The sequence below is a fragment of the Sorex araneus genome, chromosome 6 (assembly GCF_027595985.1).
Source record: "Sorex araneus isolate mSorAra2 chromosome 6, mSorAra2.pri, whole genome shotgun sequence".
Taxonomy (NCBI): domain Eukaryota; kingdom Metazoa; phylum Chordata; class Mammalia; order Eulipotyphla; family Soricidae; genus Sorex; species Sorex araneus.
In genome coordinates this window covers 69,677,401-69,691,757 of record NC_073307.1, presented here as the reverse complement: position 1 = coordinate 69,691,757, position 14,357 = coordinate 69,677,401, and the positions used below count along the sequence as shown (strand labels likewise).

General features: G+C 40.0%; 1 protein-coding gene across 4 annotated transcripts in view; it reads left to right on the top strand.

Moving 5' to 3' along the window:
* The window catches only part of PPHLN1 (periphilin 1), a 140,710-nt gene that overhangs the window by 19,152 nt on the left and 107,201 nt on the right, over positions 1 to 14,357 (top strand). For all 4 annotated transcript variants that reach the window (XM_055141189.1, XM_055141186.1, XM_055141184.1 and 1 more), the window contains one exon: positions 11,546 to 11,637. In XM_055141189.1, the coding sequence (XP_054997164.1) occupies positions 11,566 to 11,637 (72 nt within the window). In that variant the 5' untranslated portion in view covers positions 11,546 to 11,565. The remainder of the gene's footprint in view (positions 1 to 11,545; positions 11,638 to 14,357) is intronic.

Below are 14,357 nucleotides of genomic sequence, written 5' to 3'. Positions count from 1 at the left end.
TTCCTTAACATTGATGGGTCTATTCAGGTATTCCAAGTCTTCTTTGTTCAGTCTTGGGAGATTGTAGGAATCGAGGAATCCATCCATTTCTTTTAGGTTCTCCTGTTTTGTGGCATATAGACTTTCGAAGTAGTCTCTAATGATCTTTTGAATCTCACTGGTTTCTGTTATGATGTCCCCCTTTTCATTTCTGATTCGATTTATTAGGGTTCTTTTTCTTTCTTTGTGAGTCTTGCTAGCGGTTTATCAATCTTGTTTATTTTCTCGAAGAACCAGTTCTTTGTTTCATTGATCTTTCGGATTGTCTTTTTGGTTTCCATGTCATTAATTTCTGCTCTAATTTTTATTATTTCTTTCCTTCGATCTGGTTTGGGTTCCTTTTTCTGGTCCTTTCCTAAGGTATAAATTTTCTAAGCTATAAATTTTCCCCTTAACATGGCTTTAGCTGCGTCCCATAGGTTTTGGCAGCTCGTGTCTTCATTCTCATTTGTTTCTAAGTATTTTTTGATTTCTTCCTTGATTTCCTTCCTGACCCACTCATTGTTCAACATTGAATTGTTTAATTTCCAAGTGTTTGACTTGATTCTCCGTGTCAGTGAGTGGTTAACTTCTATCTTCAGCGCATCGTGGTCTGAAAAGATGGTTGATACAATTTCTATTTTTCCGATTCTATTGAGGTATGTTCTGGGGCCCAGTACATGATCTATTTTAGAAAATGTTCCGTGTGCACTGGAAAAGAATGTGTATTCTTTCTTTTGGGGGTGTAAGGCCCTGTATAGGTCTATTAGGCCTTTCTCTTCAATTTCTTCTTTCAGAGTCAGTGTTTCCTTGTTGAGTTTTGTTCTTGTCGATCTATCTAGAGGCGATAAGGCCATATTGAAGTCTCCGACTACTATTGTGCTGTTAGTGATGTCCTCTTTGAAGTCTGCTAGGAGTTGTTTTAAATATTTAGCTGGTCGCTCATTAGGTGCATATATGTTTAAGAGTGTCATTTCTTCCTGTTGTACATATCCCTTGATAAACAGAAAATGACCTTCGCTGTCCCTTTTAATCTTTTTCAACCTGAAATCTATGTTGTCGGATATTAGGATGGCCACTCCAGCTTTTTTATGGGGGTTGTTTGCTTGCAGGATTGTTTTCTATCCTTTGACTTTGAGTTTATGTTTACTCTGTTTGTTCAGGTGTGTTTCTTGCAGGCAGCAGAATGATGGGTTTAATTTCTGGATCCATTTTGCCACTCTCTGTCTCTTTATGGGTGCATTTAGGCCGTTGACATTGAGAGAGATTATTGTGATAGGATTTTGTGTCATATTTCTCCACAGACATTTTAGATTGTTTCAATCTTTGCCATGCATGTGTACAAGTATTCAGAGGTTAAATTGCCTTTAGCATGTAAAGTAGGTACAATAAGTGCATTTGTCATATAAAATAAGTATTCCTTGTTCTGCCTGTATTGGATTTTATTTCCTTCACTTTTGTGAGACAGTGTTTCTCTTTTTTTCTTTTTTTAGCTTTTTGGGTCACACCCAGTGATGCATAGGGGTTACTCTTGGCTCATGCACTCAGGAATTACTCCTGGCGGTGCTTGGGGGGCCATATGGGATGCTGGGAATTGAACCTGGGTTGTCCGCGTGCAAGGCAAACTCCCTACCCGCTGTGCTGTTGATCCAGCCCCAGTGTTCCTTTTCTTAGTATTGTAAAGCTGTTGGAGGTTTGCAGTGCTCTAGTAAAAATTAGTTTAATAATTATAGTTTTGGTTTTCACTGTCTTTGTTTTGAAGAAGTTTGGTGTCTTACAAAAGATTTAGTTTCATTCATTTTTATTCATTCAATTCATTTTTCTATGAATTGTCTTTATATCATTTTACTAACTTTCTATTGCATGTTTTATTTTTTTAAGCTTGCTTTTATTTCTTTTCCCTTCTCTTCCTTTGTTTTTGTGATGATTGGTGGTTGCACACATGCTTGTCTTGGTGCTCACACATTTGGTTGTATTTACTGGGGGCCAAACTTCTTTAATTGTGATGCTAGGCACATGTGCTTGCTATAGGTTGAACTTTAACTGTGGGCCCACACACATTTGGATTGCAGTGCTCACGTGGGGTGGGAGATTGCTGACGTGTTCACTGCTGTGTTTGCCAGAAGTTGCACCTTGTGACCACATGATTACACATCTTTTCAGTTGTGCTCACCATGAGTTGCACCATTTTAGTTGTGCCTACAAACACCTAGCTGTGGCATCTCCAGAAACAGTTCATGGCCAGGGATTACAGACAGCACAGCTGCTAGGCTCAAATGCTTGCAAAGCACATGTTCTAAGCCACAGATATCATTATCCTTTAGATGGAAAGTTATTATTTCAGTAGAAGTGGGAAAGACTAATGTTGACAATTACTTCTTTCTTTTTCTTTTGCAGGCATCCCTTTCAATTCTTTTACCTAAAATCTGTTACTTTGAAATAGCGTTGATAATATATGATTAGAATTTTGGTTGACATAGACGTGCTATTAAAAACTGATTTTTAAAATTTTGACTTTTGGACTACACCTGTTGTTGCTCAAGAAATACTGACTCTGTGCTCAGTGTGCTTCTAGTGGTGTTCGGTGGACCATATGTGGTGACAGAGATTGAATCAGTGTTTAGCATCTGATTCAAGGTTTTAGCAGGCAAGCACCTAAATCCCTATATGATCTCTGGCTTCAAAACACTAATTTTTAAAATTTTTGATTTTTTAATTATTTAATTTTTAAGTTTTTTTTAATATATATTTTTTATTTTATAACCATGTGGAAAGTTACGAAGTTCTCAGGTTTATGTCTCAGTTATACAGTACTCAAACACCATCCCTTCACCAGTGCCCATATTCCATCACCAAAATCCTCAGTATACCCCTTAATTTTTAAATAAAAAAAAATGTTTATTTATTTTGCTTTTTTTGGGGGGCTGGGGGGGTCACACCTGGCGATGCACTGAGGTTACTTCTGATTCTGCACTCAGAAATTACTCCTGGCAATGAATGTGGGAACCGTATGGGATGCTGGGGATTAAACCAGGTTGGCCATGCAAGTGCCCTACTTACTCATTGTACTATCTTTCCGGTCCCTAAAACAGTTAATTTTTAACTTGTATTTCACTAAGCGTCTTTGATTGACTGTTTCTATTAGGTTTTATTTTATTAGATCTGTTTGTACTAGATTTGTTCTTAAAGAGAAAATTAGGTTGTCTGTATTATGATAGCTTAAAAACATTTTCATCTTCCAATCTTTATATTTCCTTTAGCCTCAACTAAATAAAAATCCTGTAACTTTTATACTGCTAAAATAGGATGCCCATCCTTCCTTATATGTCTCTTAGCATTGCATAATTAAGAGTCTCCAAAAAACTTTTGATGTAGATCTGCAGACTGTATATCTGGATTTATGGCCTGATTTTCAGTTTACCAACTTAGAAGGGCCCTAAACTTATTCCTAACCCTATTTCACTTTTCTCACTCACGGTTAACCCTCTGCATTTCAGGATGGTTCATTATACTTAGTCTGGATTACTTGACTTTCCTGGTTTTGTCTGTTTACTCCAGGATTACTTTCCTGGTTTTGTTTGTTTACTCCATGATTACTTGACTTTCCTGGTTTTGTCTGTTTACCATTTGTTTCTATTATTTTTTTTAATTTTATTTTTTTAAAAATTTTTTAAAAATTCTTTTATTAATTCACCATGTGGAAAGTTACAAAGCGTTCAGGTTAAAGTCTCAGTTATACAATGCTCAAACACCCATCCCTTCACCAGTGCACATATTCCACCACCAAGAATCACGATATACCTCCCCCCTCCCCCCCACCTCCCCAGTCCCCCACCCCGCATGTGTAACTGGTAAATTTCACTTTACTTTCACTTTACTTTGATTACATTCAATATTTAAACAAAAAATTCATTATTATTGATTTGGAGTTTCTCCCCCCTAAAGTCGATCTGCTGAAAAGAAAGCATTTGGTAATTTGTTTTCCATTGCTGAGAATGAAGAGATATGCGGTCAGGAGGTCGCACCAGCAGCAGCATAGTTTTGGATTTCTGTATTTTAGTATTTTAGTAACTAAGTCCAGAGAAATGTCTGCCAGGAATTGCAACATTGTAAGCTTGTACCTCTCAGCTACTTTATATTCCACATATGAGTGCGATCTTTCTATGTCTGTCTCTTTCTTTGTGACTCATTTCACTCAGCATGATACTTTCCATGTTGATCCACTTATATGCAAATTTCATGAGTTCATGTTTTCTGACAGCTACGTAGTATTCCATTGTGTAAATATTGTGTAGAGTTTCTTTAGCCAATCATCTGTTTTCGGGCACTCTGGTTCCATTTGTTTCTATTAGAGGGTTGTCTTTGGGCAGCCTGTCTGTTTTTGTAAATAGTATTTTATAGAAAATGATCATACCCATCCATATTTGAGCAATTTTCAAACTATAGTAGAAGAATTGAGTAGTTATGACAAGCTGTGACCTGCAGGAACAAAATTAGTTGTTTCTTTACAGAAGAATTTTGCCAAGCCTGATACACTTATTTCTTTGTTTTCTGCACAGATTGTTTTCATCTGAACTCTAATGAACTGAGTTAGCCACTATCCAGAATATATTCTTAGTGAAGAAGGAAGAATTATTTATTATTTTCAGAAATAACCTTTTACTTATTACGTACTTTTATGATGGGAGTCTATCTTACTCTCTTGATGGGCACGAGAGTGATAATAGAGCTGATCGGAGGCTTGCCTAGGTGGACCCACCTGTGGTTGATCCCTGGCCCCTAAATGGTCACCCAAACCCAGCCAGGTGTGTTTCTTGAGTACAGAGCCAGGAGTAAGCCTTGCACATCACTCGGTGGCTCTCACCCCCAAATAAAACCATGAAAGGACCAGAGAGAGAGTACAGTCAGTAAGTCCTTACACACACGTCTGACCCAGGTTCAATACCCAGTACCCCATGTGGTCTCCAATGCCCACCAGGAGCCATCCCTGACTGCAAAGGGAGACATAAGCCTGAACACAGCCAGCTGTGATTCAAAAATACAAAACAAAATAATGCTGGCAAAATTTTATTTATTTTTGAACCAGTATTTTTCCCACAATTTTTATTATTAAAGCACTGTGATTTACAAAGTTATTCATAGTTAAGTTTTAGACATACAATATTACAACACCGATCCCACCACCAGTGTTAGCTTACCTCCAGCAATCTTCCCAAGTTGTGTCCAGTATACCCAGCTCCCCCCACTTCTTCCCCAGCCTGCCCGCTTGACAGGTACCTTTCTAAGTTTGGTAGTTGAAGTGTGAGTCTCGTAATTTCAGTGTTGACTCTTTGATTTGAATATTTGGCTCTATCATTCCCTAACATCACCTTTGTACTTGACTCCCATTTACTTCTCATCTCTCTTTTCTCCTTCCCCACCATTCTTTCTTTCCTTCTCCCTGTACTCTGGGACTAAGGTTGGTTAGGCCCTCTCCCCCTTTAAAACATTGCATTCCCTCATCCAGTTATTCTAAATACCATATACGATTGATATCATCCTGTGTTTATCCTTCTTCTGGCTTACTTCATTTTATATGATGTCTTTCAGTTCCATCCATGTTACCTCGATTTGCATGACATCATCATTCCTTACAGCTGTGTGGTATTCCATTGTGTCTGTGTGTATGTATATTTCTTCATGATCTACTTATCTGTCATTGGACACCTAGGTTGATTCCAAACTTAGCTATTGTGCTGACTGCTACAATGAATAGTGGTGTGCATGCATTCTTTTGAATGAATGTTTTCCTGTTACTGGGATTGAAACCCAGAAGTGAAATTCTGCGTCATATGGGAGCTCAATTCTGAGTTTACTGAGTACCCTCCATAGTGTTTTCTGTATAAGGTTTTGCCAGGAAATATTCCCACCAGCATTGGATGAGTGCTCCCTTTTCATCACATCCCTGCCAACAGAGGTTGTCCCCAGTATTTTTGATGTGTACCATTCTCACTGATGTAAGATGTTATCTCATTATTGTTTTGACTTGGTTTTCCGTAATAATAGTAATAGTAATAATAATATGATGAAGTGATGATGAGTATTTTTTTCATGTGCTTGTTGGCCATCCATTGGTCTTCCTCAGAGAAGTGTCAAATCCTCTCCCCATTTTTTTATGGGGCTTTTGGTTTTGTTGTTGATTTTTGTGGGTACTTCATAGATACTGGATATCAACTGTTATCTGATGAGTTGAGTGAAAATATTTTCTCTCACTCAACTGTCATTTAGTTTTAGCCTGTGTTCTCTTGCAGTACAAAAACTTTTAAGTTTGATATAGTCCTTTATGTTTGGTGTGATTCTTAGCCTTTGTCAGTGGCATCAGGTTGTCGAAAACTCCTTTGAGGTGTAGTTCTTGGATCATTCTGCCTCTCTTGACCTCAGTGTATGTTATAGATTCAGGTGTGATTGCAAATCTTTGATCCACTTTAAATTGACTTTGTGTAAGGTGTGAGTTAAGGATGTAGTGTTAATTTCTTGCATGTGCTTATCTAAATTTTTTTAATTTCAAATTTTAATGAAGATATCTTCGCATTAAAATTCATTTGTAACATTAAGAGCAAAATCAGGAGTGAATAGTGAGAGCTTAATTTTTTCCTTTCCTACCTGAATGCCCCTAATATCTTTTTCTTGCCTAATTGCTATTGCAAGTACTTCCAGTACTATATTGAACAGAAGTGGAGAGTGGGCATCCTTGTCTCATCCCTGTTCTCAGATCTTCCTCCCCGCTTTGATTTCTTTCCTTCCCTGTCCTTCTCTCTAAACACTGAGTTCAGGGGTGTAGAGCCATCCCCCCTTTCTATGGTACATTTCCTCATCCACTAGTCTACATACGACAGATAAGTGAGATCATCCTGTGTTTATCTTGCTTCTATCTTACTTATTCAACATGTCTTCAAATCACATAATTTTATCATTTCTTGCAGCTGCACAATATTTAGTTTTTGTTGTCTTAGCCACTGTTGTCACCTCCTGTGATGTGTTTCTTTGAGAGTTCTCCCAATCTTCCTTCAATGTATTTTATGGATTCTAATCTAATCTCAAACTCTTTAATCTACTTTGAATTTACTTTTGTGAATGGTGTACGATATTGTTCTAATTTTACTTTTTTTACATGTGGCCATCCACTTTTCCCAAAACCATTAATTGAAGACATACTTCTTTGTTCCACTTCATATAAATAGCTTCTGTGTTATAAATTTGCTACCCACAAACCTGGGGACTTCACACAGGACTCTTAGTTTTGGTCTGCAGGTCTATCTTTATTTATTCTGGTATTTGCAGTTTTTATTTTTTTATTTAGTTTTTATTTTGCAATTTAGTTCATAGTTGGGAAATGCCTTCTTTTTATTTCCTAGGATTTCTTTGGCCACTCAAAGTTTTATGGTTTTATGCAAATTTTATTAGAGTTCATTCCATGATTTTGAAAACTGTCACAGGCATTTTAATGGCATTTTATCTTGAGTCTGTATAGTGATTTTGGTAGAACAGTTATTAAAAGTTTAAAATAATTTTTTAAATTGAATCACCGTGAGATTGTAATTGTAATTACCCATTACAAAGATATTCATGATTGGATTTCAGTCATACAGTGTTTCAACACTTACCCCTTAACCAGTGTACATTTCCCAGCACCAGTGTTCCTAATTTTCCTCCCCTCACAGCCTGCCTCTGTGGCGACACTTTTCTTTCCCTCTCCACCTTTCCTCCCTTTTGGGTATTATGGTATGCATTAAAGATACTGAAAGATTATCATATATATTCCTTTATCTACTTTCAATACTCAGTTCTTATCTAGCATGATCATTTCCAATTATTATTGTCATTCTGGTTTTTTCTCTCTTACCTACTCTCCACCCCCCACACTCTTGTGGAAATATCCAACCATTGACCAGTTCTCTTGGCTCTTATTTCCTTGGCCTTGGATATTAGTCTCATTATTCCCCCTCCCCCATATACCATAAATGAATTCAGTCATTCTATATTTGACCCTCTCTGAGGTTTTATTTTATTTTATTTTTCAAATGAATCACTGAATTATAGAGGTATTCATGATTGAGTTTCAGGCTTAAATTGTTCCAGCACCAGTACAGTGGGGAGGGCGTTTGCCTTGCACCTGTCTGACCTGGGTTCAATCTGTAGCACACCATATGGTCCTTTGAGCACCACAAGGGATGATCACTGAGCACAGATCCAGGAGTAAGACCTGAGCACCTCTGGGTGGCACAAAAACCATAAAAAGAAAAAGAAAACCAAAAGTGTTCTAACATCAGTCCCTTTACCGGTGTTCACTTCTCTCCACCAACATCCTTAGTTTCCCTTCTGTCCCACAGACTGCCTCTCTGGCAGGCACTTCTGTGTTTCTTCCTTTCAGGCATGGAGGTTATAGTACTATTACTAATCAGGTATCATGCGTATCTCTTAGCTCCTTTCAGTACCCAGTTCTAGTTCCCTCTGTCTTTGGCTTAGTGGTCCCTTCCTTGACCTATCCCCCAGTTGGCAAGCTTCCTACTAGTTGTCCTGCTTTTCATTTCTATTGCAGTATAACAGTATACTTAATAGGGAGATTAGCAATATAGTTTAAAAGAAGTTGGTTACAATGATGTGTTCTTCTTCTTTTTTTTTGCTTCTTGGGTCACACCCAGCGATGTACAGGGGTACTCCTGACTCTTCACTCAGGAATTACTACTGGCAGTGCTCAGGGGACCAAATGGGATGCTGGGAACTGAACCCGGGTTGGCCGTGTACAAGGCAAACACCCTACCCGCTGCACTATTGCTCCAGCCCCTGATGTGCTATTCTTAAAAAAATTAATTCCCTAACTTAAGAGTTTTTAAAGAAGAAAGCCAAACTCTACCTTGAAGGACGTATTGTGTACTTGGACCTGGCCTTGAAGCTAAATAGGAGAGGTCCACGTTAAAATACTAGCACTTGGAAGTCTGGCTCCCTTGCAGTTGTCATTAAAGTTAGGGAATTAATTTACCACAATTTTCTCAAACCAATAGTACTTTTGTGACCTCAGTTCTCATGGAAAATTTATTTATTTATTGCTTTTTGGGTTACATCAGAGATGCACAGGGGTTACTCGTGGCTGTGCACTCAGGAACTACTCCTGGTTGTGCTCAGGGGACCATATGAGATGGTGGGAATTGAACCCGGGTTGGTCGTGTGCAAGGCAAACGCCCTACCCACTCTGCTGTTACTCCAGCTCCTCTCAAGAAAATTTTAGATACCAGTGAAAGAAAACTTTTAAGCTGTCAGAGTTTGTATAGACTCAAAAATATTTTGATTTAATTTAATAATTTTGTATAGAGATATAAATGTTGCTGAAGAGTGTAAAATAGTCGATTTCTAATTCGAGTTCGTTTTAAGTTTACTAGCCACTCTAGAGAACTTTGAGTTTATTTGTGGTCTGACAAGGTCACAGTAGATAGATAAAGCACTTAGACATTGAAGATTGTTGTGTCCCATATCGCTCACCTGTAAGTGATGATGTAGCTTGTTCTGTTTGCTGACTGGCTAGCTCAGTTCTATACCTGAGAACATCTGATTTCAGCCTGCTCTGGCATCCCAGTGTTCTCCACAGACACACACGGGGGTGCTGCCCATACTGCCCACCCTCCCGACGGATCAGTATTGTTCTGCTCCAGCTGTTTTTCTGACCCATCCAAAATTGCAGGGAGATGGCTGATGTGGGGCTGAAAGATGACAGGACAGTCCCCAGGGCAAAAGGAGCCTTCTTGGCCGTTGGGACTTAGTCCTACATTCTCCAGGTCTCACAGGAGACTCTGTTCCCAGCCTGTTTTACTTGGAAATGGATCAGGAAATAGCCTTAATGATATGAAGTCAGCAAGTTAAATTATGACTAAGTTGTTGTAAATTGAGGATAGTGAGATATTATCATTTTCGCTCTCCTTCTGAGGGAGGGAATTAACATTTCCTTAGTAGACTCAGAGTTAAAGTTGGACAGCTGGGAGAGACTGGCCCAGTGACTGCTGCCAGAGGGATGGGAAAAAAAACAGTCCTTTAATTCAGGATGGTAAGTTTCAATCCCTAGGGGTCACAGCTGGGGCAGTGCTACAGTGCTATATATGTATATTTGTTTTGGGGCCATATTAGGCAGTGCTCAGGGCTTTCTCCTAGCTCTGCGCTCAGAAATCATTATTGGCAGTGCTTGTGGGGAGCAGATGGAGTGCCAAGACTCAAACTTGGGTCAGTTGCGTGCAAGGAAAGCACCCCTACCTTTTGTGTTATCGTTATCATATTGTATCTATAACTGTATCACTGTATCACTGTCATCCCGTTGCTCATCGATTGCTCGAGTGGGCACCAGTAACATTTCTATTTGTCCCTTTCACGTGCTAGTGTAGTCCAGTGGCATCTGCTCGCTTCAGGAACATGAAGAGCACGTTATTGTTACTGTTGTCATATCGAATACATCATGGGTAGCTTGCCAGGCTCCGCTGTGCGGATGGGATATCTTTGGTAGCTTGCTAGGCTCTCCGAGAGGTATGGAAAATAAGAAGGGAGTGTCTTATGATGTGTCGCAGCTGTGCGGTCCAGGAATATGTTCACTCGTATGTGAAGCTTGGCCTGAGCGTGTGGGAAATGGCCTGGAGTATGGCGGTGGTTGGGTTGTGGAGGTCACCTGTTCGGGCTGGGTCCCTTTGGATGGGGAGGGCTCTCACCCGCCCCCTTCTGGGGTGCCCTGAGTGAAAACAGCCTGGCTCGGAGTCTGGTGGCATGGTTATGGGGGCTTCATTTTATGCTCCCTTCTAGGAGAAGCATCCGTGAGTTCTGGGGGGTGGCCGATGAGATTATTTGGCATAGGCAGAAGGTGGCTTACGGGTGTGACTCCTGGGTCGCTGGAGACTGGGGGAAGCAGGCAGAAGACCTCTGCTCCTGGGTTCTGTTGAACCCAGAGTTCAAGGTCACAAAGTTCCGCATTTCATGGGTTCTGTGGGACTTCACTCATGTGTGAGGCTCGGCCTGTGCATGTGGGAAGCGGCCTAGAGTGTGGTGGTGGTTGGGTTGTGGAGGTCGGCTGCTGGGGATGGGTCCCATGGGGCAGGGAGGGCTCTCACCAGCTCCCCTCTGGGGTGCCTTGAGTAATATTAAAAAAATACTTTATAATGGTTTGGGGTGAGAACTGCCTAATTATTACTTTTGGGGGGGTTATTACATATTTTAAAAAATTCTTTTCTTAATTGGGTTTTGGGTCACGTCTAGCAATGCTCAGGGCTTACTCCTGGTTCTGTGAAAATAAATCATGCCTGGTACTTCTTAGGGTACCAAATAGGTTGCTGGGGATTGAACCTGGGTCAGCTGCGTGCAAGACAAGTACCTTGCCCACTGTGCTATCTCTCCAGTGCCTGTTGTTAAATTTTTATCTTTAATTTTAGAAAATGTTGTGTTACACAGTAACCATTTCATTCCTTTCATTATTGTCTTGCTTCTTAATAAGAACCATTCTTGTATTTTTTTTCTTTAGTGGTGTACAGAAGAGATGAAATGTGGTCTGAGGAACGATATGACTATGAAAGAGTTCCAAGAGAACGAGTACCTCCTCGAAGTCACCCTGGTGTAAGTTGCTTCTACAGCTAGAATAATTCCAAATCTGGTGTTTATGTGAATTGGGTACACCAAAATCTAGATATCTTAACAAAAATTTCAGGTGTCAAAAATTTACTAGTGTAGATTAAAAGGTTTTTTTTTTTGCTTTTTGGGTCATACCCGGCGATGCACAGGGGTTACTCCTGGCTCATGCACTCAGGAATTACTCCTGGCAGTGCTTGGGGGGACCAAATGGGATGCTAGGAATTGAACCCGGGTTGGCTGCATGCAAGGCAAATGCCCTATCCACTATGCTCCAGCCCCTAGTGTAGATCAAAATGTAAATAGATAAAATATCTTCTTAAAAGTTGCGTGGTGGTGGCTGAGAAGTGGAGGTAATGGAGGTCTGCCGATGAGGTATTTATCTGGCTCCGGTAGGGTTGGGGCGTCTGGGTTTGATCCCTGGAGCACTGGAGATTGGAGGAGGCAGACGGAGGATCTTGTTTCTGGGTCTCATTGGGCCTGGAGTCCAAGGTCGCAAAATTTTGCTTTACCTGGTTCTGTGGGGCTTCACACATGCGTGAGGTTTGGCCCGAGTGTCCGGAAAGCGGCCTGGAGCGTGGGGGTGGCTGGGTAGTGGAGGTAGTGTAGTTAAAAGTATGGAAATATTTTACATAGAAAATACTTTACATAGAAAAATCTACTTTTTTGTTTTTTGCTTTTTGGGTCATGCCCGGCAATGCACAGGGGTTACTTCTGGCTCATGCACTCAGGAATTACCCCTGGTGGTGCTCAGGGGACCATATGGGATGCTGGGAATTGAACTCGGGTTGGCCACGTGCAAGGCAAACGCCCTACTCCCTGTTTTATTGTTACAGTCCCTCTTTTAAACTTATAACGTGAAGGGTTTTCTTTTTTTTTTTTTTTTACTGTCTTCAATATGTAAGAAAATTTTAACTTTAATTAAAGTCAGAATGTTAACAAAGAAGTATTTTTTCTTTGCTTGTGCTGTTTGTTGTGTGTTGCCCATTTTTTATGTTCCTAAAATTGTTTGCAAGTTGAGTATCTGAAGTTTCAAACCTGGGACAGCTGAGGGAGAGCAGCACTTTGTGGCATCCTGTCTTACTACTTGTCTCTTTGTTGCTTTCTTTTTGTTGGGAGTTTTTGAGCCAGCCCCTTTCTCTTTTCAGGATCTTGCTGCTTTGCACATACATTTCAGACACTCACATGCCAGATAATAGCAACTGTAGGTGTTATCTGGCACGTAGAAGCTCAGTGTTTTTTCTAAAAAAATTATATATATATATTTATATTTTGTGATAGTACAGCGGGTAGGGTGTTTGCCTTGTACGTGGCCGACCCGGTTTCGATTTCTGTGTCCCTCTCCCAGAGCCCGGCAAGCTACTGAGAGTATCCTGCCTGCATGGCAGAGCCTGGCAAGCTACCTGTGGCCTATTCAATATGCAAAAATAGTAACAAGTCTCACAATGGAGATGTTACTGGTGCCTGCTCAAGCAAATCGATGAACAACGGGAGGACAGTGCTACAGTGCCATATATGTATAGAACACTTACCAAGGATATATTTGTTTTAAAATTTCTTTCTCAAAGATATTATGAGGAATTTTCTTTGTGGAATTATTTAATTAACTGGATATGTGGTTGTGTGTTTATCAGGGTGGGGGAGAATTGCCTTTTTTTCCTTTTCTATTTATATTTTTTAGATTGTAACACATTTATAAAATTCTAAATTTTAACAACATACATTTAGAGTTGTCATTAAATGGTTTAATATAATTATACATTTAGCTAGTCCCTACTTTCTTATAAGTAATGTGTTAATAATAAACTTTATTTTTGAAACAGTTCTGAATGCTGAATGGTATAAGATTTATAGAATCCAGTAAAATGTTTTAGAAACACTAATATGTAGATAGGGATTTTTATATTGAAAAAAGATTTGGGATAATTGGGAACATTCATCATAAAATTATGGAAAATAAGCTTTTATTATTGTAAAAACAATAAGCTTGTATTATACTCTTTGGTGATGTGTGCATACTATGTCATAGAATTTGCTGCAGTGGAAGTTGGTTTATAGAACTGTTAAGGCTGGAAGCAAAAAGCCCTGCTGGGATGCTGTGGCAGGCAAAGAATTGCCTCCCATAAGTCGGGGTGACATGAAATGTGAATAGCCGAGTCTGTTACTGTCACAGGACTGGGCTTTATGGATGTCTAGTCAGGTCCTTGTGTGAGATTGATTTGAGAAAATTTGTATCTAATAATCTCTCCTTTTTTGTATGTAAGAGGTGATAAGAACAACATTATGAAAGTTGAGTCCAACTAGGGGCAGGGAGGAAAACTCAACCCACCCCCCTCTGAGGTGCCCTGGTGAAGACAGCCTGGCTCAGGGTCAGGGCATTCTGTGGCGCTCTCTTCTAGGAGCTTTAGTTTATAGGCTCTGGGTCTTGGCCATTGATGAGATTACATGGCGCCAGGGGCAGTTTGTGGGTGTGACTGCCAAGCTTCTGGAAAACTGGGGGCTGGGGGTGGAGGCCGAGTCCTGATCCAGGTGAGCCTGGGGCTCTCAGTCAAGGGTTCGCACCTACCTCTGCGATACAGGCCCTAACTGCATCTTTTGATCTCTTTCAGGATTTTTGGGTCTCTGAAATAGGGCCAATAAATGAGCTTATACAGCTGAGCCGGAGGTGTGTCTCCCACATACTTAACTTTTGGCCATTTAATTCTTGG